At 41.4% G+C, this 24,158-nt stretch overlaps 1 protein-coding gene across 1 annotated transcript in view; it reads left to right on the top strand.

Moving 5' to 3' along the window:
* CDCA2 (cell division cycle associated 2) overlaps positions 1-23,544 on the top strand; it is a 191,233-nt gene extending 167,689 nt beyond the window's left edge. Inside the window, exons 14-15 of the mRNA XM_053718112.1 lie at positions 21,017-21,194; positions 21,296-23,544. Of these exons, the coding sequence (XP_053574087.1) occupies positions 21,017-21,194; positions 21,296-22,473 (1,356 nt within the window). The 3' untranslated portion in view covers positions 22,474-23,544. The remainder of the gene's footprint in view (positions 1-21,016; positions 21,195-21,295) is intronic.
* Positions 23,545-24,158: the final 614 nt, after the last annotated feature.

Genomic DNA, 24,158 nt, shown 5'->3' with positions numbered 1-24,158 from the left:
AACATCCGAATCTGGCATCACTCCAACTGACTGCTTGGAGATTGAACGCTTGATTTTATCAAAGCGTGGGTTCTCAGATTCTGTCATTGATACTCTTATTCAGGCTAGAAAGCCTGTAACTAGGAAAATTTACCATAAAGTATGGAAGAAATATATCTGTTGGTGCGAATCGAAAGGATTCCCATGGAACAGGGTAAAAATTCCTAAGATTCTATCCTTTCTACAAGAGGGTTTGGAGAAAGGATTATCTGCAAGTTCTTTGAAGGGACAGATTTCTGCTTTATCTGTTTTACTTCACAAGAAGCTGGCGGCTGTGCCAGATGTTCAGGCTTTTGTTCAGGCTCTGGTTAGAATCAAGCCTGTTTACAAACCTTTGACTCCTCCTTGGAGTCTCAATTTAGTTCTTTCAGTTCTTCAAGGGGTTCCGTTTGAACCCTTATATTCCGTAGATATTAAGTTATTATCTTGGAAAGTTTTATTTTTGGTTGCAATTTCTTCTGCTAGAAGAGTTTCAGAGTTACCTGCTCTGCAGTGTTCTCCTCCTTATCTGGTGTTCCATGCAGATAAGGTGGTTTTGCGTACTAAACCTGGTTTTCTTCCGAAAGTTGTTTCTAATAAAAATATTAACCAGGAGATAGTTGTGCCTTCTTTGTGTCCGAATCCAGTTTCAAAGAAGGAACGTTTGTTGCACAATTTGGATGTAGTTCGTGCTCTAAAATTCTATTTAGAGGCTACAAAGGATTTCAGACAAACATCTTCCTTGTTTGTTGTTTATTCTGGTAAAAGGAGAGGTCAAAAAGCAACTTCTACCTCTCTCTCTTTTTGGATTAAAAGCATCATCAGATTGGCTTATGAGACTGCCGGACGGCAGCCTCCTGAAAGAATCACAGCTCATTCCACTAGGGCTGTGGCTTCCACATGGGCCTTCAAGAACGAGGCTTCTGTTGATCAGATATGTAAGGCAGCGACTTGGTCTTCACTGCACACTTTTACCAAATTTTACAAATTTGATACTTTTGCTTCTTCTGAGGCTATTTTTGGGAGAAAGGTTTTGCAAGCCGTGGTGCCTTCCATCTAGGTGACCTGATTTGCTCCCTCCCATCATCCGTGTCCTAAAGCTTTGGTATTGGTTCCCACAAGTAAGGATGACGCCGTGGACCGGACACACCTATGTTGGAGAAAACAGAATTTATGTTTACCTGATAAATTACTTTCTCCAACGGTGTGTCCGGTCCACGGCCCGCCCTGGTTTTTTAATCAGGTCTGATGATTTAATTTCTCTAACTACAGTCACCACGGTATCATATGATTTCTCCTATGCAAATATTCCTCCTTTACGTCGGTCGAATGACTGGGGAAGGCGGAGCCTAGGAGGGATCATGTGACCAGCTTTGCTGGGCTCTTTGCCATTTCCTGTTGGGGAAGAGAATATCCCACAAGTAAGGATGACGCCGTGGACCGGACACACCGTTGGAGAAAGTAATTTATCAGGTAAACATAAATTCTGTTTTTCTCTTGTTAAGTGTGTTCAGTCCACGGGTCATCCATTACTTATGGGATATATTCTCCTTCCCAACAGGAAGTTGCAAGAGGATCACCCAAGCAGAGCTGCTATATAGCTCCTCCCCTCACATGTCATATCCAGTCATTCTCTTGCAACCCTCAACAAAGAAGGAGGTCGCGAGAGGAGCTGGAGTTTTTACTTAACTATTCTTCAATCAAAAGTTTGTTATTTTAAATGGCACCGGAGTGTGCTGTTTTTCTATCTCAGGCAGTATTTGGAAGAAGAAACTGCCTGCGTTTTTTTTTCTATGATCTTAGCAGGCGTAACTAAGATCCACTGGCTGTTCTCGACATTCTGAGGAGTGGGGTAACTTCAGAAACTGGGAATAGCATGTGGGGTCCTCCGCAAATGAGGTATGTGCAGTACTTTATTTTCTGGGAATGGAATTGACTAAGAAAATACTGCTGTTACCGTATGATGTAAGTACAGCCTTAAATGCAGTAGTAGCAACTGGTATCAGGCTGATAAATGTATGCGCAGTCGAGTTATATTCTAGGGACTAGAATTTGACTAAGAAAATACTGTTAACACTGAAATAATACTTAAGCCTTCTCTGCAGTGATAGCGACTGGTAGCAGGCTTAGTGATAGCTTTGCATGACATTGAAAAATGTTGTTTTTTAATAAAACGTTTACTGGCATGTTATTCGTTTTTGTGAGGTACTTTGGTGATAAATCGCTTTGGGCATGATTTTTTTCCACATGGCTAACATATTTTTCTGCATGGAAACCGTTATATCAGGGCTCCCACTGTTGTGATTGCAGTGGGAGGGCCCTTGTTTTAGCGCCTTGTTGCGCAGTTAAAATTATTGCACAGTCTTTCTGCTTCTTCCTCCTTGATCCAGGACGTCTCTAGAGAGCTCAGGGGTCTGCAAATTTCATTTGTGAGGGAGGTAATCAGTCACAGCAGATCTGTGACAGTGTGCTGACTGTGATTAAAAGCGTTAAATCTTAATTGATATCGGTTTTATCCGTTTTGGGTATTGAGGGGTTAATCATCCTTTTGCTAATGGGTGCAATCCTCTGCTAATAATACACTTCTTGTTAAGAATTATTTAATTATATCTGTATTTTTGAAGCGCTGCAGCGTTTCTTTATATTGCTTGTAAAACTTATTGAAAGTGATTTCCAAGCTTGTTTAGTTTCATTGCTAAGTCTGTTTTAAACATGTCTGATTCAGAGGAAACTGTTTGTTCATCATGTTCAAAAGCCAATGTGGAGCCCAATAGAACGATGTGTACCAATTGTATTGATATTGCTTTGAATAAAAGTCAATCTGTACCGATAAAGAAGCTATCACCAGACAACGAGGGGGAAGTTATGCCGCCTAACTCTCCTCACGTGTCAGTACCTGCGTCTCCCGCTCGGGAGATGCATAGGATTGAGACACCTAGTACATCTAGGCCCTTACAAATCACTTTACATGATATGGCTAATGTTATGAAAGAAGTATTATATAATATGCCCGAATTAAGGGGCAAACGCGATAGCTCTGGGTTAAGGACAGAGCGCGCTGATGACACGAGAGCCGTGTCTGATACTGCGTCACAATTTGCAGAACATGAGGACGGTGAGCTTCATTCTGTCGGTGACGGTTCTGATCCGGGGAGACCGGATTCAGAAATTTCAAATTTTAAATTTAAGCTTGAGAACCTCCGTGTGTTACTAGGGGAGGTATTAGCGGCTCTGAATGATTGCGACACTGTGGCAATTCCAGAGAAATTGTGTAGGTTGGATAGATACTGTGCGGTACCGGTGTGTACTGACGTTTTTCCTATACCAAAAAGACTTACAGAAATTATAAGTAAGGAGTGGGATAGACCCGGTGTGCCTTTTTCCCTTCCCCCGATATTTAGAAAAATGTTCCCTATAGACGCCACCACACGAGACTTATGGCAGACGGTCCCTAAGGTGGAGGGAGCAGTTTCTACGTTAGCCAAGCGTACCACTGTCCCGGTGGAGGATAGCTGTGCTTTCTCAGATCCAATGGATAAAAAATTAGAGGGTTATCTTAAGAAAATGTTTGTTCATTTTGTTTTATTTTGCAGCCTCTTGCATGCATTGCGCCTGTCACGGCTGCAGCGGCATTCTGGTTTGAGTCTCTGGAAGAGGCGATTCGCACAGAGCCGTTGGATGAGGCCTTGAGCAAAGTTAGAACCCTTAAGCAAGCTAATGCGTTTGTTTCAGATGCCGTAGTACATCTAACCAACCTTACGGCTAAAAATTCCGGATTCGCCATACAGGCGCGCAGAGCGCTCTGGCTTAAATCCTGGTCAGCGGATGTAACTTCCAAGTCTAAACTACTTAACATTCCTTTCAAAGGGCAGACCTTATTCGGGCCCGGCTTGAAGGAAATTATTGCTGACATTACGGGAGGTAAGGGCCACGCCCTTCCTCAGGACAGGGCCAAACCAAAGGCCAAACAGTCTAATTTTCGTGCCTTTCGTAACTTCAAGGCAGGAGCAGCATCGACTTCCTCCGCTCCAAAACAGGAAGGAACTACTGCTCGTTACAGACAAGGTTGGAAAGGCAACCAGTCATGGAACAAGGGCAAGCAGGCCAGAAAGCCTACTCCCGCCCCTAAGACAGCATGAAGTCAGGGCCCCCTATCCAGAGACGGATTTAGTGGGGGGCAGACTTTCTCTCTTTGCCCAGGCTTGGGCAAGAGATGTGCAGGATCCCTGGACGTTAAAGATTATATCTCAGGGATACCTTCTGGATTTCAAAACCTCTCCTCCACAAGGGAGGTTCCATCTTTCGAGGTTATCGACAAACCTAGTAAAGAGAGAGGCATTTCTACAATGTGTACAAGACCTCTTAATCATGGGGGTGATCCACTCAGTTCCGGGATCGGAACAGGGACAAGGATTTTACTCAAATCTATTTGTGGTTCCCAAAAAAGAGGGAACCTTCAGACCAATCTTGGACTTAAAGATCTTAAACAAATTCCTAAGGGTACCATCGTTCAAGATGGAAACCATTCGAACCATCCTACCCATGATCCAAGAGGGTCAATATATGACCACGGTGGACTTAAAGGATGCTTACCTTCATATACCGATTCACAAAGATCATTATCGGTACCTAAGGTTTGCCTTTCTAGACAGGCATTACCAGTTTGTGGCTCTTCCCTTCGGGTTAGCCACGGCCCCGAGAATTTTTTCGAAGGTTCTGGGCTCACTTCTGGCGGTACTAAGACCACGAGGCATAGCGGTGGCTCAGTACCTAGACGACATTCTGATACAAGCGTCAAGTTTTCAGAATGCAAAGTCTCATACAGAGGTAGTTCTAGCATTTCTGAGGTCGCATGGGTGGAAAGTGAACGTGGAAAAGAGTTCTCTGTTACCACTCACAAGGGTTCCTTTTCTAGGGACTCTTATAGATTCTGTGGAGATGAAGATTTACCTGACGGAGTCCAGGTTATCAAAGATTCTCAATGCTTGCCGTGTCCTTCATTCCGTTCCAAACCCATCAGTAGCTCAGTGCATGGAGGTAATCGGCTTAATGGTCGCGGCGATGGACATAGTGCCATTTGCGCGCCTGCATCTCAGACCGCTGCAACTATGCATGCTCAGTCAATGGAACGGGGATTACTCAGATCTGTCCCCTTTGCTAAATCTGGACCAGGAGACCAGAGATTCGCTTCTCTGGTGGTTGTCACCGGTTCATCTGTCCAAAGGAATGACCTTTCGCAGGCCAGATTGGACGATTGTAACTACGGATGCCTGCCTTCTAGGCTGGGGAGCAGTCTGGAATTCCCTGAAGGCTCAGGGATCGTGGACTCAGGAGGAGAAACTCCTCCCAATAAACATTCTAGAATTAAGAGCAATATTCAATGCTCTTCTAGCTTGGCCTCAGTTAGCAAAGCTGAGGTTCATCAGATTTCATTCGGACAATATCACGACTGTGGCTTACATCAATCATCAAGGGGGAACCAGGAGTTCCCTAGCGATGTTAGAAGTCTCGAAGATAATTCGCTGGGCAGAATCTCACTCTTGCCACCTGTCAGCGATTCACATCCCAGGCGTAGAGAACTGGGAGGCGTATTTCCTAAGTCGCCAGACTTTTCATCCGGGAGAGTGGGAACTTCACCCGGAGGTATTTGCTCAACTGATTCGTCGTTGGGGCAAACCGGATCTGGATCTCATGGCATCTCGCCAGAACGCGAAGCTTCCTTGTTACGGATCCAGGTCCAGGGACCCGGGAGCGGTGCTGGTAGATGCATTAGCAGCCCCTTGGGTTTTCAACATAGCTTATGTGTTTCCACCATTTCCGTTGCTACCTCGGCTGATTGCCAGGATCAAACAGGAGAGGGCATCGGTAATTCTGATAGCGCCTGCGTGGCCACGCAGGACCTGGTATGCAGACCTAGTGGACATGTCGTCCTGTCCACCATGGTCTCTTCCTCTGAGGCAGGACCTTCTAATTCAGGGTCTTTTCAACCATCCAAACCTAATTTCTCTGAGGCTGACTGCCTGGAAATTGAACGCTTGATTCTATCAAAGCGTGGGTTTTCGGATTCGGTTATTGATACATTAATACAGGCTCGGAAACCTGTGATCTGGTGTTGTGCACAGACCAACTAATGGCAAACCAACTAATCGATTATTATCGATTATGACGAATTAGTTGTTGCAGCTCTATTTCTCTTGTTAAGTGTATCCAGTCCACGGATCATCCATTACTTATGGGATATTCTCCTTCCCAACAGGAAGTTGCAAGAGGATCACCCTAGCAGAGCTGCTATATAGCTCCTCCCCTAACTGCCATATCCAGTCATTCTCTTGCAACCCTCAACATAGATGGAGGTCGTGAGAGGAGTGTGGTGTTTTATACTTAATTAATTCTTCAATCAAAAGTTTATTTTTAAATGGCACCGGAGTGTGCTTTTTTTTCTCAGGCAGTATTTGGAAGAAGAATCTGCCTACGTTTTCTATGATCTTAGCAGAAGTAACTAAGATCCACTGGCTGTTCTCACACATTTTGAGGAGTGGGGTAACTTCAGAAAGGGAATGGCGTGCGGGGTCTCCTGCAACTAAGGTATGTGCAGTAAAATATTTTTCTAAGGAATGGAATTGACTAAGAAAATACTGCTGATACCGAAGTAATGTAAGTAAAGCCTTAAATGCAGCGAAAGCGACTGGTATCAGGCTTATTAATGTATGTGCAGTAAAATAATTTTCTAAGGAATGGAATTTGACTAAGAAAATGCTGCTAATACTGAAGTAAGGTAGTAAAGCCTTAAATGCAGTAGAGGCGACTGGTATCAGGCTTATCAATAGATCTAGAGTTGGCTGGAGTAATTATGCCAGTTCCAGTTTTGGAACAGGGGCTGGGGTTTTATTCGAATCTCTTCATTGTACCAAAGAAGGAGAATTCCTTCAGACCAGTTCTGGATCTAAAAATATTGAATAGTTATGTAAGGATACCAACATTCAAAATGGTAACTGTAAGGACTATCTTGCCTTTTGTTCAGCAAGTGCATTATATGTCTACAATATATTTACAGGATGCATATCTGCATATTCCGATTCATCCAGATCACTATCAGTTCCTGAGATTCTCTTTCCTGGACAAGCATTACCAGTTTGTGGCTCTGCCGTTTGGCCTAGCTACAGCTCCAAGAATTTTTACAAAGGTTCTCGGTGCCCTTCTGTCTGTAATCAGAGAACAGGGTATTTCCTTATTTGGACGATATCTTGGTACTTGCTCAGTCTTTACATTTAGCAGAATCTCATACGAATCGACTTGTGTTGTTTCTTCAAGATCATGGTTGGAGGATCAATTCACTAAAAAGTTCATTGATTCCTCAGACAAGGGTAACCTTTTTAGGTTTCCAGATAGATTCAGTGTCCATGACTCTCTTTGACAGACAAGAGACGTCTGAAATTGATTTCAGCTTGTCGAAACCTTCAGTCACAATCATTCCCTTCGGTAGCCTTATGCATGGAAATTCTAGGTCTTATGACTGCTGCATCGGACGCGATCCCCTTTGCTCGTTTTCACATGCGACCTCTTCAGCTCTGTATGCTGAACCAATGGTGCAGGGATTACACAAAGATATCTCAATTAATATCTTTAAAACCGATTGTACGACATTCTCTGACGTGGTGGACAGATCACCATCGTTTAATTCAGGGGGCTTCTTTTGTTTTTCCGACCTGGACTATAATCTCAACAGATGCAAGTCTTACAGGTTGGGGAGCTGTGTGGGGGTCTCTGACGGCACAAGGGGTTTGGGAATCTCAGGAGGTGAGATTACCGATCAATATTTTGGAACTCCGTGCAATTTTCAGAGCTCTTCAGTCTTGGCCTCTTCTGAAGAGAGAGTCGTTCATTTGTTTTCAGACAGACAATGTCACAACTGTGGCATACATCAATCATCAAGGAGGGACTCACAGTCCTCTTGCTATGAAAGAAGTATCTCGAATTCTGGTTTGGGCGGAATCCAGCTCCTGTCTAATCTCTGCGGTTCATATCCCAGGTATAGACAATTGGGAAGCGGATTATCTCAGTCGCCAAACGTTGCATCCGGGCGAATGGTCTCTTCAACCAGAGGTATTTCTTCAGATTGTTCAAATGTGGGAATTCCCAGAAATAGATCTGATGGCTTCTCATCTAAACAAGAAACTTCCCAGGTATCTGTCCAGATCCCGGGATCCTCAGGCGGAGGCAGTGGATGCATTATCACTTCCTTGGAAGTATCATCCTGCCTATATCTTTCCGCCTCTAGTTCTTCTTCCAAGAGTAATCTCCAAGATTCTGAAGGAATGCTCGTTTGTAAGGCTGGTAGCTCCAGCATGGCCTCACAGGTTTTGGTATGCGGATCTTGTCCGGATGGCCTCTTGCCAACCATGGATTCTTCCGTTAAGGCCAGACCTTCTGTCGCAAGGTCCTTTTTTCCATCAGGATCTCAAATCCTTAAATTTAAAGGTATGGAGATTGAACGCTTGATTCTTAGTCAAAGAGGTTTCTCTGACTCTGTGATTAATACTATGTTACAGGCTCGTAAATCTGTATCTAGGAAGATATATTATAGAGTCTGGAAGACTTACATTTCTTGGTGTCTTTCTCATCATTTTTCCTGGCATTCTTTTAGAATTCCGAGAATTTTACAGTTTCTTCAGGATGGTTTAGATAAAGGTTTGTCCGCAAGTTCATTGAAAGGACAAATCTCTGCTCTTTCTGTTCTTTTTCACAGAAAGATTGCTAATCTTCCTGATATTCATTGTTTTGTACAAGCTTTGGTTCGTATAAAGCCTGTCATTAAGTCTATTTCTCCTCCTTGGAGTTTGAATTTGGTTCTGGGGGCTCTTCAAGCTCCTCCTTTTGAACCCATGCATTCTTTGGACATTAAATTACTTTCTTGGAAAGTTTTGTTCCTTTTGGCCATCTCTTCTGCCAGAAGAGTCTCTGAATTATCTGCTCTTTCTTGTGGGTCTCCTTTTCTGATTTTTCATCAGGATAAGGCGGTGTTGCGAACTTCTTTTGAATTTTTACCTAAGGTTGTGAATTCTAACAACATTAGTAGAGAAATTGTGGTTCCTTCATTATGTCCTAATCCTAAGAATTCTAAGGAGAAATCGTTGCATTCTTTGGATGTTGTTAGTAGCTTCAACATAATATTTCAAAGCTCTAAGTCTTTCCGAAAGACTTCTAGTCTATTTGTCATCTTTTCCGGTTCTAGAAAAGGTCAGAAAGCTTCTGCCATTTCTTTGGCATCTTGGTTGAAATCCTTAATTCACCATGCTTATATCGAGTCGGGTAAAACTCCGCCTCAAAGGATTACAGCTCATTCTACTAGGTCAGTTTCTACTTCCTGGGCGTTTAGGAATGAGGCTTCGGTTGATCAGATTTGCAAAGCAGCAACTTGGTCCTCTTTGCATACTTTTACTAAATTCTACCATTTTGATGTGTTTTCTTCTTCTGAAGCAGTTTTTGGTAGAAAAGTACTTCAGGCAGCGGTTTCAGTTTGAATCTTCTGCTTATGTTTTCTTTAAACTTTATTTTGGGTGTGGATTATTTTCAGCAGGAATTGGCTGTCTTTATTTTATCCCTCCCTCTCTAGTGACTCTTGCGTGGAAAGAGCCACATCTTGGGTAGTCATTATCCCATACGTCACTAGCTCATGGACTCTTGCTAATTACATGAAAGAAAACATAATTTATGTAAGAACTTACCTGATAAATTCATTTCTTTCATATTAGCAAGAGTTCATGAGGCCCACCCTTTTTGTGGTGGTTATGATTTTTTTGTATAAAGCACAACTATTCCAATTCCTTATTTTATATGCTTTCGCACTTTTTTTATCACCCCACTTCTTGGCTATTCGTTAAACTGATTTGTGGGTGTGGTGAGGGGTGTATTTATAGGCATTTTGAGGTTTGGGGAACTTTGCCCCTCCTGGTAGGAATGTATATCCCATATGTTACTAGCTCATGGACTCTTGCTAATATGAAAGAAATGAATTTATCAGGTAAGTTCTTACATAAATTATGTTTTTTTCCACATGGCTGACTTATTTTCTGCATAGAAACAGTTAACTGAGGCTTCCCACTGTTGTAATAATGAGTGGGAGGGGCCTATTTTAGCGCTTTTTTTGCGCAGTTAAAATTACAAAATGAATCATCCAGATTCCCTCAGCAGTCCCTTGAATACTACAGGACATCTCTAAAGGGCTAAAAAGACTTCCAAAATCGTTTATAGGGAAGGTAATCCACAGCTCAGCTGTGGCAGTTTTGTTGTGTCTGTTAAAAAACGTCTGTCGTTTTTTTGATCTGTTTATTGCATTAAGGGGTTAATCATCCATTTGCAAGTGGGTGCAATGCTCTGCTGACTTGTTACATACACTGTAAAAATGTTGTTAGTGTAACTGCCTTTTTTCACTGTTATTTCAAATTTTGTCAAAATTTGTTTCTCTTAAAGGCACAGTAATGTTTTTTATATTGCTTGTTAACTTGCTTTAAAGTGTTTTCCAAGCTTGCTAGTCTCATTGCTAGTCTGTACAAACATGTCTGAAACAGAGGATACTTGTTCATTATGTTTAAAAGCCATGGTGGAGCCCCATAGGAGAATGTGTACTAAATGTATTGATTTCACCTTAAACAGTAAAGATCAGTCTTTATCTATAAAAGAATTGTCACCAGAGGGGTCTGACGAGGGGGAAGTTATGCCAACTAACTCTCCCCACGTGTCGGACCCTTCGCCTCCCGCTCAAGGGACGCACGCTAATATGGCGCCAAGTACATCAGGGACGCCCATAGCGATTACTTTGCAGAACATGGCTGCAATCATGAATAATACCCTGTCAGAGGTATTATCCAGATTGCCTGAATTGAGAGGCAAGCGCGATAGCTCTGGGGTTAGACGAGATACAGAGCGCGTAGATGCTGTAGAGCCATGTCTGATACTGCGTCACAATATGCAGAACCTGAGGACGGAGAGCTTCAGTCTGTGGGTGACGTCTCTGATTCGGGGAGACCTGATTCAGAGATTTCTAATTCTAAATTTAAGCTTGAGAACCTCTGTGTATTGCTTGGGGAGGTATTAGCTGCTCTGAATGACTGTGACACAATTGCAGTGCCAGAGAAATTGTGTAGGCTGGATAAATACTATGCAGTGCCGGTGAGTACTGATGTTTTTCCAATACCTAAAAGGCTTACAGAAATTATTAGTAAGGAATGGGATAGGCCCGGTGTGTCCTTTTCCCCACCTCCTATATTTAGAAAAATGTTTCCAATAGATGCCACTACACGGGACTTATGGCAGACTGTCCCTAAGGTGGAGGGAGCAGTTTCTACTTTAGCAAAGCGTACCACTATCCCGGTTAAGGACAGTTGTGCTTTTTCAGATCCAATGGATAAAAAATTGGAGGGTTACCTTAAGAAAATGTTTATTCAACAAGGCTTTATTTTACAGCCACTTGCATGCAATGCGCCTGTCATTGCTGCAGTGGCATTCTGGTTTGAGGCCCTGGAAGAGGCCATCCATACAGCTCCGTTGACTGAAATTGTTGACAAGCTTAGAACTCTTAAGCTAGCTAACTCATTTGTTTCTGATGCCATTGTTCATTTGACTAAACTAACGGCTAAGAATTCAGGATTTGCCATCCAGGCGCGTAGGGCGCTATGGCTCAAATCCTGGTCAGCTGATGTGACTTCAAAGTCTAAATTACTCAACATTCCTTTCAAGGGGCAGACCTTATTCGGGCCTGGTTTGAAAGAAATTATTACTGACATTACTGGAGGTAAGGGTCATACCCTTCCGCAGGACAGGGCCAAATCAAAGGCCACACAGTCTCATTTTCGTGCCTTTCGAAATTCCAAGGCAGGTGCAGCATCAACTTCCTCCGCTTCAGGACAAGAGGAACTTTTGCTCAATCTAAGCAGGCCTGGAAACCTAACCAGTCCTGGAACAAAGGCAAGCAGGCCAGAAAGCCTGCTGCTGCCTCTAAGACAGCATGAAGGAACGGCCCCCTATCCGGCGACGGATCTAGTAGGGGGCAGACTTTTTCTCTGCGCCCAGGCATGGGCACGAGATGTTCAGGATCCCTGGGCGTTGGAGATCATATCTCAGGGATATCTTCTGGACTTCAAAGCTTCCCCTCCACAAGGGAGATTTCATCTTTCAAGGTTATCTGCAAATCAGATAAAGAAAGAGGCATTCCTACGCTGTGTGCAAGACCTCCTAGTAATGGGAGTGATCCATCCAGTTCCGCGGACGGAACAAGGACAGGGTTTTTATTCAAATCTGTTTGTGGTTCCCAAAAAAGATGGAATCTTCAGACCAATTTTGGATCTAAAGATCTTAAACAAATTCCTCAGAGTTCCAGCTTTCAAAATGGAAACTATTCGGACCATCCTACCCATGATCCAAGAGGGTCAGTACATGACCACAGTGGACTTAAAGGATGCCTACCTTCACATACCGATTCACAAAGATCATCATCGGTTCCTAAGGTTTGCCTTTCTAGACAGGCATTACCAATTTGTAGCTCTTCCCTTCGGGTTGGCTATAGCCCCGAGAATCTTTACGAAGGTTCTGGGCTCACTTCTGGCGGTTCTAAGACCGCGAGGCATAGCGGTGGCTCCGTATCTAGACGACACCCTGATACAGGCGTCAAGCCTTCAAATTGCCAAGTCTCATACAGAGATAGTTCTGACATTTCTGAGATCGCACGGGTGGAAAGTGAACGAGGAAAAGAGTTCTCTATCCCCACTCACAAGAGTCTCCTTCTTAGGGACTCTTATAGATTCTGTAGAGATGAAAATTTACCTGACGGTGTCCAGGTTATCAAAGCTTCTAAATGCTTGCCGTATTCTTCATTCCATTCCGCGCCCTTTGGTGGCTCAGTGTATGGAGGTGATCGGCTTAATGGTAGCAGCAATGGACATAGTGCCATTTGCGCGCCTACATCTCAGACCGCTGCAATTATGCATGCTAAGTCAGTTTAATGGGGATTACACAGATTTGTACCCTCTGCTAAATCTGGATCTAGAGACCAGAGATTCTCTTCTCTGGTGGTTGTCTCGGGTCCACCTGTCCAAGGGTATGACCTTTCGCAGGTCAGATTGGAAGATGCCAGCCTTCTAGGTTGGGGTGCAGTCTGGAACTCCCTGAAAGCACAGGGATCGTGGACTCAGGAGGAGAAACTCCTTCCGATAAATATTCTCTGGAGTTAGGAGCAATATTCAATGCTCTTCTGGCTTGGCCTCAGCAACACTGAGGTTCATCAGATTTCAGTCGGACACTATCACGACTGTGGCTTACATCAACCATCAAGGGGGAACCAGGAGTTCCCTAGTGATGATAGAAGTCTCAAAAATAATTCGCTGGGCAGAGACTCACTCTTGCCACCTGTCAGCAATCCATATCCCAGGCGTGGAGAACTGGGAGGCGGATTTTCTAAGTCGTCGGACTTTTCACCCGGGGGAGTGGGAACTCCATCCGGAGGTGTTTGCTCAGTTGATTTATTGTTGGGGCAAACCAGAGTTGGATCTCATGGCGTCTCGCCAGAACGCCAAGCTTCCTTGTTACGGGTCCAGGGACCCAGAAGCGACGCTGATAGATGCTCTAGCAGCGCCTTGGTTCTTCAACCTGGCTTATGTGTTTCCACCGTTTCCTCTGCTCCCTCGACTGATTGACAAAATCAAACAGGAGAGAGCATTGGTGATTCTAATAGCGCCTGCGTGGCCACGCAGGACCTGGTATGCAGACCTAGTGGACATGTCATCCTTTCCACCATGGACTCTGCCTCTAAGACAGGACCTTATAATACAAGGTCCTTTCAATCATCCAAATCTAATTTCTCTGAGACTGACTGCATGGAGATTGAAAGCTTGATTCTATCAAAGCGTGGCTTCTCCGAGTCAGTCACTGATACCTTAATACAGGCACGAAAGCCTGTTACCAGGAAAATCTATCACAAGATATGGCGTACATATCTTTACGGGTGTGAATCCAAGAATTACTCATGGAGTAAGGTTAGGATTCCTAGGATATTATCCTTTCTCCAAGAGGGTTGGACAAAGGATTATCAGCTAGTTCCTTAAAGGGACAGATTTCTGCTCTGTCTTTTCTTTAGCACAAGCGTCTGGCAGAAGTTCCAGACGTCCAGGCATTTTGTCAGGCTTTGGTTAGAATTAAGCCTGTGTTTAAATCTGTTGCTCCCCATGGAGCTTAAACTTGGTTCTTAAAGTTCTTCAAGGAGTTCCGTTTGAACCCCTTCATTCCATTGATATTAAGCTTTTATCTTGGAAAGTTCTGTTTTGAGGGCTATTTCCTCGGCTCGGAGAGTCTCTGAGCTATCTGCCTTACAATGTGATTCTCCTTATCTGATTTTTCATGCAGATAAGGTAGTTCTGCGTATCAAACCTTGGTTTTTACCTAAAGTGGTTTCTAACAAGAATATCAATCAAGAGATTGTTGTTCCATCATTGTGTCCTAATCCTTCTTCAAAGAAGGAATGTCTTTTACATAATCTGGACGTAGTCCGTGCCTTGAAGTTTTACTTACAAGCTACTAAAGATTTTCGTCAAACATCTTTCCTGTTTGTCATTTATTCTGGACAGAAGAGAGGTCAAAAAGCTTCGGCAACCTCTCTTTCCTTTTGGCTTCGGAGTTTTATACGCCTAGCCTATGAGACTGCTGGACAGCAGCCCCCTGAAAGAATTACAGCTCATTCTACTAGAGCTGTGGCTTCCTCCTGGGCCTTTAAAAATGAGGCCTCTGTTGAACAGATTTGCAAGGCCGCGACTCGGTCTTCGCTTCACACTTTTTCAAAATTTTACAAATTTGATACTTTTGCTTCTTCGGAGGCTGTTTTTGGGAGAAAGGTTCTTCAGGCAGTAGTTCCTTCCGCTTAATCCCTGCCTTGTCCCTCCCATCATCCGTGTACTTTAGCTTTGGTATTGGTATCCCATAAGTAATGGATGATCCGTGGACTGGATACACTTAACAAGAGAAAACATAATTTATGCTTACCTGATAAATTTATTTCTCTTGTAGTGTATCCAGTCCACGGCCCGCCCTGTCATTTTAAGGCAGGTCTAAAATTTTATTAAACTACAGTCACCACTGCACCCTATGGTTTCTCCTTTCTCTGTTTGTTTCGGTCGAATGACTGGATATGGCAGTTAGGGGAGGAGCTATATAGCAGCTCTGCTGGGGTGATCCTCTTGCAACTTCCTGTTGGGAAGGAGAATATCCCATAAGTAATGGATGATCCGTGGACTGGATACACTACAAGAGAAATAAATTTATCAGGTAAGCATAAATTGTTTTTTAACCTATTGACAGCATATCTATGACATTGCCAAATATATGAGAGGAAAAAAAGAATCTTTCTTTCCTCTACACTCCAATTGATATGGTTAAATTATTTTAAATAACATCTTGACACACATACATTTAAGTTATTAAATTACTTGGACCTTAAAAGGACAGTATACACTCATTTTCATATAACTGCATGTAATAGACACTACTATAAAGAATAAGATACACAGATACTGATATAAAAATCCAGTATAAAACTGTTTAAAAACTTACTTAGAAGTTCCCAGTTTAGCTCTGTTGAATAGGTAGCTGGAAAGCCCACTGCAAGTGGGAAATAAGACACCCCCCCTCCCCCTTCTTTTGCATATGAAAAGACCCTTTACCCAAACAAGAGCAAGCTGGAGTAGGTAGCTGACGGTATTCTCATAAAACTTTGGGGCTTAGTTAGGAGTCTGAAAATCAGAGCAATGTGATTTAAAAATAAGCAAAACTATACATTTTTTTAAAAAAAAAATAACTTTATGGGCTATATAAATAGATCATCTAGGGGCACTTCCGGGCAGCGGCCATCTTATCAGTCGCACTGAGCTTCAGCTCCTTGAGTTATCTTCACTTTCTTTTAATTCTGCCATGTATTTTTGGTACTATCCTGCTCAAATCAGTGGAGAAACTTGTCTGAAGGTGACTGGATCTGGGATATAGGGCTCTGGATTTTGTCATGGCATATATGCCCTCAGTACCGGACTTTTCATTTTGAGGCCTTCCCTTATAACTGAAGCCTCAGTCCTGACCCCACAAAGCTGTGCCAGAGTGCGCAGTCACTGCTCTGAAGAGCATTCTATCCATACCAAGCAAATGCATCTATTTGCGTAAAGATTTATTAAACTCTTAAGCCTTCCACTGGGATCGTAGTCTCAGACCGCCATAATGGAACGAGAGTCTGATTTGATGCTGGAGCAGATATATGCCACCCTGTTAAAACATTTTGCCCAACTTGAGAAGCAAATGGTGGCGGCCTGGAAATATGAATCCAGAAGGGAATTACCTGTAGCGGAACCTGAGTGGGTAAGCGGCGTCCAGACTCAGGAGGACTCACCCACAGATCAGCCAGAAGCTCTGCCGGTGCCCGCTGTCCAACATGACAAGATCAGTTTGAAAGCCCATAAGCAGGCTAATGCTGACTTCGCTCAGATCTCACCTACCATGGATGGTTCCATCACGATTGGGCCAACGGGAGCTCTTACCTCGATATTTTTAGAGCAGTCACTGGGACATAGAACGTTGAGAGAGGATAATATACTTACCGCTGCTCCCTATGGTGACTCACAGCCACGCTCTGGTGTCTCCTCTCTTCGGAGTGGCAGCCATTTCCCTTCCGGGAACGGAACTATAGACAGTGCTGCATTGATTGGGGCTACTGAACGGACAGGCGCGCAACGCCAGAAAAAAATCCCTAACTGTGCCCATCGGAGTGAACCTGCTGATATTAAGAATGGGCTGGCAAAAGGAGGTAGGAAAAAGACTCAAAATGACTATCGTTTGGTGACTACCTATCCGTTTATGCAGACTGCCTTGCTCATAACCCAGAGCCATGCACTGCTGCGATCCCCCTGGGAACACTCACCAACTCTGTCGGCTACCAAAATGGGTATCGGCTGAACCCTACCAGACACGCTATCTGGCCCAGGAGCAAGTGATCATATATCCCTCTTTGCCCACATAATAATTAAGTCATATGCTCCTCACTGTCTTAATTTTAATTTTTTCATTCACCATCTTAGATGCGACTGGGGCATGGTAGTTTATGTTCCTTGCAAATGTTTGGTAAGATTTCGAGACTGACTCTAACCCTAATTCCCTGTTGCTATAGTAATTCAGTTAGATATTTATTGTTCCTTACAGGGCACTATCACATTTGCTACATGGTTGCATCCCAGGAGGCTATCTATGTAAGTTTCTCTTTGAGGCGGCACTTACAACCTATACACTCCAATTTTTTAAGTCTAGCCTGTTAAACTATACACAATGACTAAGTTCCACCAATAACGTCACCCCCCCCCTAGTGCTAGCAAACCAATAGACACAATGAGATGAGCCCAATAGCCCTTTCTCTGTAAATAGACCTTAGGGAAAAAAGGTATCTCATGCAGCTAATAGTCGGACTCCCTCCCCCCTCTCTTTCCCTTCATAGTATTCATTACCATTAACAAAGTCTATATGCTACCTAATATAATGAGGGGACAAAAGCAATGTGCTTATTTTTCTTAATTTTATTCATATCCCAGTTTACATTATATAAATTGTTTGGAGATCACCTTCCTCTTTATTTGCACTCTTGCCTAGGCTGAACATACATCCCTGTATGCTTTATAATTTACAGGATAATAGTTGATAATGTTAGCGGAGTTCTTATAATTTTTATATTTGTAACTCATTACTTGCATGGGGTGGTCCACAGGATACCCTTAAGATTACAGGAGAACCTCCCCTTCCCTCAAACTATAAGGAAAATTGAGGTTTACTTTAATTTATGTCTACAGTAATGCATCTGTGATGTAACAGATCTGTCTGTATGTTTGTATTCATTTTGTTTCTATTTTGTTACCTATGCTATACGTATTATTTTATGTATGTAATGCTTTTTCTTTCACCTCAATAAAAATTATATTAAAAAAAAAGGGAATCCCTATCCATAGGAAATACAGTTTTAATAGTATTTGTTATTAAATCACTAGGGTAACCCCTTTCCAAAAACTTTTGCCCCATTTCAGAGAGTCTAATAGGAACTGTTGACTCCTCCGTTACAATGCGTAACTGTAAGATGTAAGATAACTTAAATGTTATGTAAGATAACTTAAATGTAATATTGCATGTGGAGAAGTTTAACTCTGCAGCAAACAGCTCAGGGTCTCCAACGCTGCCCAGCCATATCCCAAAAATATCGTCAATGTGGCGTCACGTTGACAAAACAAGGGATTTTCAAAAACAAATTTCTCCTCAAATAAATACATAAAAATGTTGGCATAATTCGGAGCGTCGCTGGAGCCCATGGCTGTGCCCTGTAACTGTAAATAAAAACAGTCTCCAAATAAAAAATAGTTATTATATAAATAGATCTACAAAACATTTATGCAAAGAAAAAATGAGTATATAATGTCTTTTTAATTCATCATTTTAATGGAATATTTGATTAGTTTAAGCCTTTTCTTGCATTACCTATCTCTGGCTGCCCACTGCAAATGTATTTTTTTTTCCTCTTCGAGAGGGAACATTTCCCCCTTCTAAAACTTTGCTAGTCATTTAGCATAAAAAAATAACCTTCAGTGCTTGTCGAGTTATTGGATAAAAAAAAAATTAAAAAAAATGTTGTGGGCATCCGGAGAAGGGTAATGTAAGAAAATAAACTAATCAAATTAGGTTACAGCAAATATTCTATTAAAATGACTGAAGGTCCAATTAATTTAAATTTACTATCACTTTAAACAATAAAGACCTCAGTATTAGCTGTATACTTAGCTGCATTAAAAGAATAGTTGCTTTCTAAGAGAAGTTGAGAACTGTAAAACTTGTGGCAGAGAACAGCTAGCTCTTTGGGGATCTCAATCAATGTAGAAAGTGTAGGTGTGCACAAATGCAGCAACATGCCACAACCACCATTGGAGAGCAACATTTGTGGGGTGTAGTAATCAGTACCGCTATGGAGCCAACAGCTAACTGCTACCCCATCCTGAGCAGCTGTACCTCCCACTGTCTGCATTGAGCTTCCCACTCTACCGGCATGCTGAAGACAACACCCCATTAGAGGAGGGTCACAACAGAGCTAGCTTCACTACTCTTACTGGAACTGAGAGGGGATCTTCAGATCAGTAATGCTTGTTTTTTTAGGAACTTGTCTTTCTTTACCATATCATTTGGACTACTCTTAGAGAGCGACTTTTCTTTGTAGCAGCAACATATATACTGTTTTTATTAAAGGGATCTTTATTGTTTACACTATGTGTATTATTTAAAGTAAATTTACCATTTTAAATTAATAAAAAAAATTAACTTTTTATTAGCAAATTAATTTGTGTGTGGTTTCCAGCACCATTTGTAAGATCTGGAAGGAGAAAAACATAGAGGCGCTCAATGTCTTAGTACCATCAACCATCAACACAATCTTGATATAAATGAGACCAAAAGGCTACTCACAAACCGATAGCACTGAAGGTGCAAACAGGCAGACTGGAACCTCACAGTTGTCCATCTAACTGTATAGGTGCAACCAAATGTCTGAAGTGGAGCACCAGCAGTGGATATCGGTATATTCCTAGGTACAAAGAGAGAGAACCAACATAGGCCAGCACAATTTGGTTCAAAGATACGTATAATGTGATAAAAACACTTACATATTCCAAAGCACCTATTGCAAAAAATAGGATAAAAAGTGCAATCCAACCCACAGCAAGTGTTTAGTATAAAATACAAACTTTAATGAAAGCGATGCGTTTCTCAGCCACCTCAGGGCTGTTTCCTCAGGCTATTGTACAAAAAATAAAAATACACTTGCTATTAAAACACACTGTGGGTTATGATTAGAGATGTGGTAATTGATACCATGTGTGCTGGATTCTCATTAGCTCAGTTACCATGAAGACCATAGTATATACATAGTATATACAAATAGAAACTGTTCATGTTTAACACAATGCAATGTAATCTACATACACATATATGGGTATAGTATATTACACATAGTACAAACCCACAAAAATATTTATAACACAATCCCTCAATTTGTGCCCAGTAATATACTCTGGTCAACAATTTTTGTACAATAGTCTGAGGAAACAGCCCTGAGGTAGCTGAGAAACGTTGCTTGATCTGCTTTACATACTTATGTGTTATTACTTGTACAGTTTTGCCTCTGCTTCAGCCACTTATGGAAGCAAAGCTTTACAGTCTTGTTCCTCATTTCCGTTTCTGTAGTTTATGGTTCTGTTTGTTTCAAGACCAATTCCCACAAATGATTCTCACTACTAATTTATTGGTAATGAATAATCTGCATGTTCTGTCATGAAGAATGTAAGAAAGCAAAATGTATGTGCTTACTATTAAACCCTTTCTTCAGGTTCTGAGTGGCAGAATATAAGGACCCTCTGTTTGTGGAATGATGCTCTTATTAGGTGTAGCATTTGCTGCTCTTATACATCTTATAACACTTTTGTAGTGCTTGCCTTTCTTCATGTAAAGGCTTGATATTACATCCGATGCATTGTTTCTATTTATATATTGTCATTCATAAAATTGAGAGGAATTTGCCTGCAGGTACGAAATACATTGCAACAGCACATGAAACAGGAGATAATTCATTAACAGTGTGTTTATTATTAAAGGGATATGAAGCCCAAAAAATCTTCAATTAATTTCTATTATCAAATTTGCTTTGTTCCCATGGTATTCTTTGTTGTAGAGATAACCAAGTTGATGTTTGGAGCACTACATGTTAGGAAATATTGCTGCCATCTAGTGATCTTGCAAATTGATAACATTCTTACAAAACTGCAGACATAGTTGTTTAAAATTGCATTAAAATGTTTAGTTTGTTTTTTTCTTCGCTATAGATATTTATAGGAGACAAGGATAACATAATGCATGTGATATTTTTTATTAAGACATTAATTTTCTCCTCTTTCAGACAGTAGTCTCCAATGGAAAAGGGAAGGCGAGTCAAGTCAAGAAAAAACAAGGAAAGTTCAAAAAACCTGTGCAAAAATCCCTTTATGGGCAAAGAGAGATTGCTTCCAAGAAGCCGCTTCTGAGTCCTATCCTGGAACTCCGTGAAGCATATCCTACACCTCCAAGCTCCAAACCCCGTATGTTAAGCTACATTGAAATGTGCTTTTTTATTTTGTTAAGCATGTTGGTGTGAAATTGTGTGCAATAAATATTTGATTAATTTTTGTTTTATTTTTAGGTAAGTCTAAAGAATTTAGAAATGTTAGCAAAGATATTGTGAAGAAAGTTGCAAGGACAAGACGTGTGCAGAGGATTCATGGAAAAGTTGAGGACAGCAGAGACTGCTTCACACCCAGCCAATCTGACATTGATTTTGTTCACAGCAAGTTCAGCACACTTGAAGGATCTCACTCTGCAAATGACGGACAAGGTTTCTTAGAGCTAGAGGGAAAGATTGAGCATAATTTGTGTCCCATAAGCCCAGATCACTTAAAGGCTACAGAAGTTATTCTAGGTACCCTTAACCAGAATAGTTTCCTGGAAAGTGAACCTCACCCTGTTGCAGAGAAACAAATAATAGAAGAGCATCATAAGAGTTCGAAACTAATGGAAGGTGATACTGTATTGTTAACAGAAGTAAAGGATGTTAAGGCGTCAAAGTCACACAGCAATACTAAGAGACGTTCAAGTACACGTAAGTCTTTGGGACAACCTGTTTTAAATAATAGGTCCTCAGAGTCTGTATCTCAGGAAATTTGTGATGTGAACAGTTCTCTGTGTCCAATAGACATTACTGGAATGTCACTCCCAATAAGTAATGAAGTTCTACAAAGCCCCACTTTTAAGGTTGAGCTAGTAGAAGACATAATCAACAGCCCATCCCTGAATGAAACCATTTTATCTTTCACAACACAATCTGTTACACATCAAAAATCTAGGAGGTCTTCAAGAAGGGCAACAATTTTCTGTTTATCTCAAGGTAATCCTTCTACTGAGAGAAGCCCAAGGAAGAGTAGCTCTTTGTCAACTGAAATTACAGATGTTTCAACTAGTGTTGATGAAAATTATTCAATAGAAGAAACTCTCCAGTCAACAAGTGATAGAAAGGTGAGACGGAGCATGAGATTACGCAGAGATTCAGGAGTTATTGGATTGTCTTGGGTGCAAGATGAAAAAGGAAGACAGGAGGCGGGCAGACGTAAGTCTGTGAGCTGTTGTGTTGTTGAGCAAACCGATAATTCTAACATAGTCTGCAGTGCAACCAATCAAAACGAGAATAAAGATGCTTCTGGTGCAGTCAGGAAAGCACGCAGAAGAACTCTCTGCACCTCCATGCTCCAGATGGTTCCTAGTGACCTTGACCTAAAGAGGAGGAGATCAGGCTGTTCTTTAAAAGATGTTACGATGTGCCACTGAAGTAACATCAGACCATGTTGTCAGTGCCTCTAAATTGGACATTTCAAATCTATAGCTTTCCTGGTTATGAAGCCAAATAATTATTTCCTAATGAACGCTATACTCTAGACTTCTTTCTATATTTGTCACAATCTGAATTACCTTTCACCGTGATATGTTGATTATTATTTACAATAAGAAATCTTCCTTTGTAACACATTGTTCTGCAGGACTGTGTAAATATTGTGCTTATGAATTAATGTAAATATTGAAACCTTTCAAGCACAGAGCAGCCACTAAACCAAAAAGCAGATTGTGTCTAATATTACATGTTATACATGTAATGCAGACTTTGTTACCTTAATTTTTGTTCCCAACACAAATACGGAATTAAAAAAAGTGTTTGCACAATAAATTAATTACACCACACTCAAATTTTTCAGTGCACCCAGTCTAATGATGAATAGGTGGCATCCTTTATGTGACACTGGGGCTCAGCACAGCAGACTTGACAGTAGAGAGGTGCAGAAGATCAAAACAAATAAGAGCATACAACTATCTGGATTTTGTTATGTATTTTGTATAACATCTTGGACCATTTAAAATATAATCTTATTGCAAGCTCTTTTCTTGCCTTTCTGTTTCTTTGTGTAAATTTTAACAGTATAAAAAGTTTTTTAATAGGGTTCTTCAACTCTAGTCCTTGAAAGCTAAACATTGGCATTGATTTAATGGTCTTTGTTGGTCTACCTGGAAAACAAAATGAGTCACTTACTCAAGCACAACAGAAGGAACCACAAGTCATAACCAGTTTTGTGGTTCTCAGGGACAGGAACTTGACAAAGTAGTTAGGACTACTGAAAAAATAATAAAAGTTTCAATTTCAGTAGTAATCCTAACTGTTCAAAAATATTTCCTTTCTTTGTTTTTTCCAAAGCGCTTAGCCTTCCTACTGTGTTTTCAGATACACTTTTATAGAATTTGTTTGTGATCTTTCTTTGTTCTGATTAGAGGAGTAAAGCATCTTGACATCTTGTGACATTTTTTTATTTTCTGTTCCTACAATTTGTACATTAAATGCTGAACACTGTGGACCTGGAGTATGATTTATTTCTAGACTTAATAATGCATAGATTAAGTTTGTGTGTATATGTGTGTGTGTGTGTGTGTATGTATGTATGTATATATATATATATATATATATATATATATATATATTTATATATATATATAAATGTGTGTGTATATGTGTTGACGTATAGTACAATAGACGTATAATACAATGCAGTATCTCCCATCCTATAACATCCTCCAACAGCATTTCAAAGATTTACCCCGGCTGTACTCTCACACTGCTGCTGGACCCCTCAGGTCACTGCCAGTGACTACTGTCTTGGCCAAGAGAGAGTATTTAGATACCCCAATGGTTACATATCAGACGGTGGTGTAGGACCCAAGTTGTCAGTCAATATAAATAGGGCTGCACAATTAATAGCGGATGCGGTTTTAAACCGCGATTAATTGCTGTGGTTTAAAAACCGCGAGAGTGTGATTTATAACCCGCCCACTATGATGTCACCTATGACAACTAGTGCTGTACTAGCCCGCACCTTCGGCCAGGGGCGGAACAATCTGTGATGGATATTTTTCTCTTGTTAAGTGTATCCAGTCCACGGATCATCCATTACTTGTGGGATATTCTCCTT

Source organism: Bombina bombina, chromosome 6 (assembly GCF_027579735.1).
Source record: "Bombina bombina isolate aBomBom1 chromosome 6, aBomBom1.pri, whole genome shotgun sequence".
NCBI classification, from domain to species: domain Eukaryota; kingdom Metazoa; phylum Chordata; class Amphibia; order Anura; family Bombinatoridae; genus Bombina; species Bombina bombina.
The sequence above is the reverse complement of the archived record's forward strand: the minus strand, read 5'-3'. Positions and strand labels throughout refer to the sequence as shown.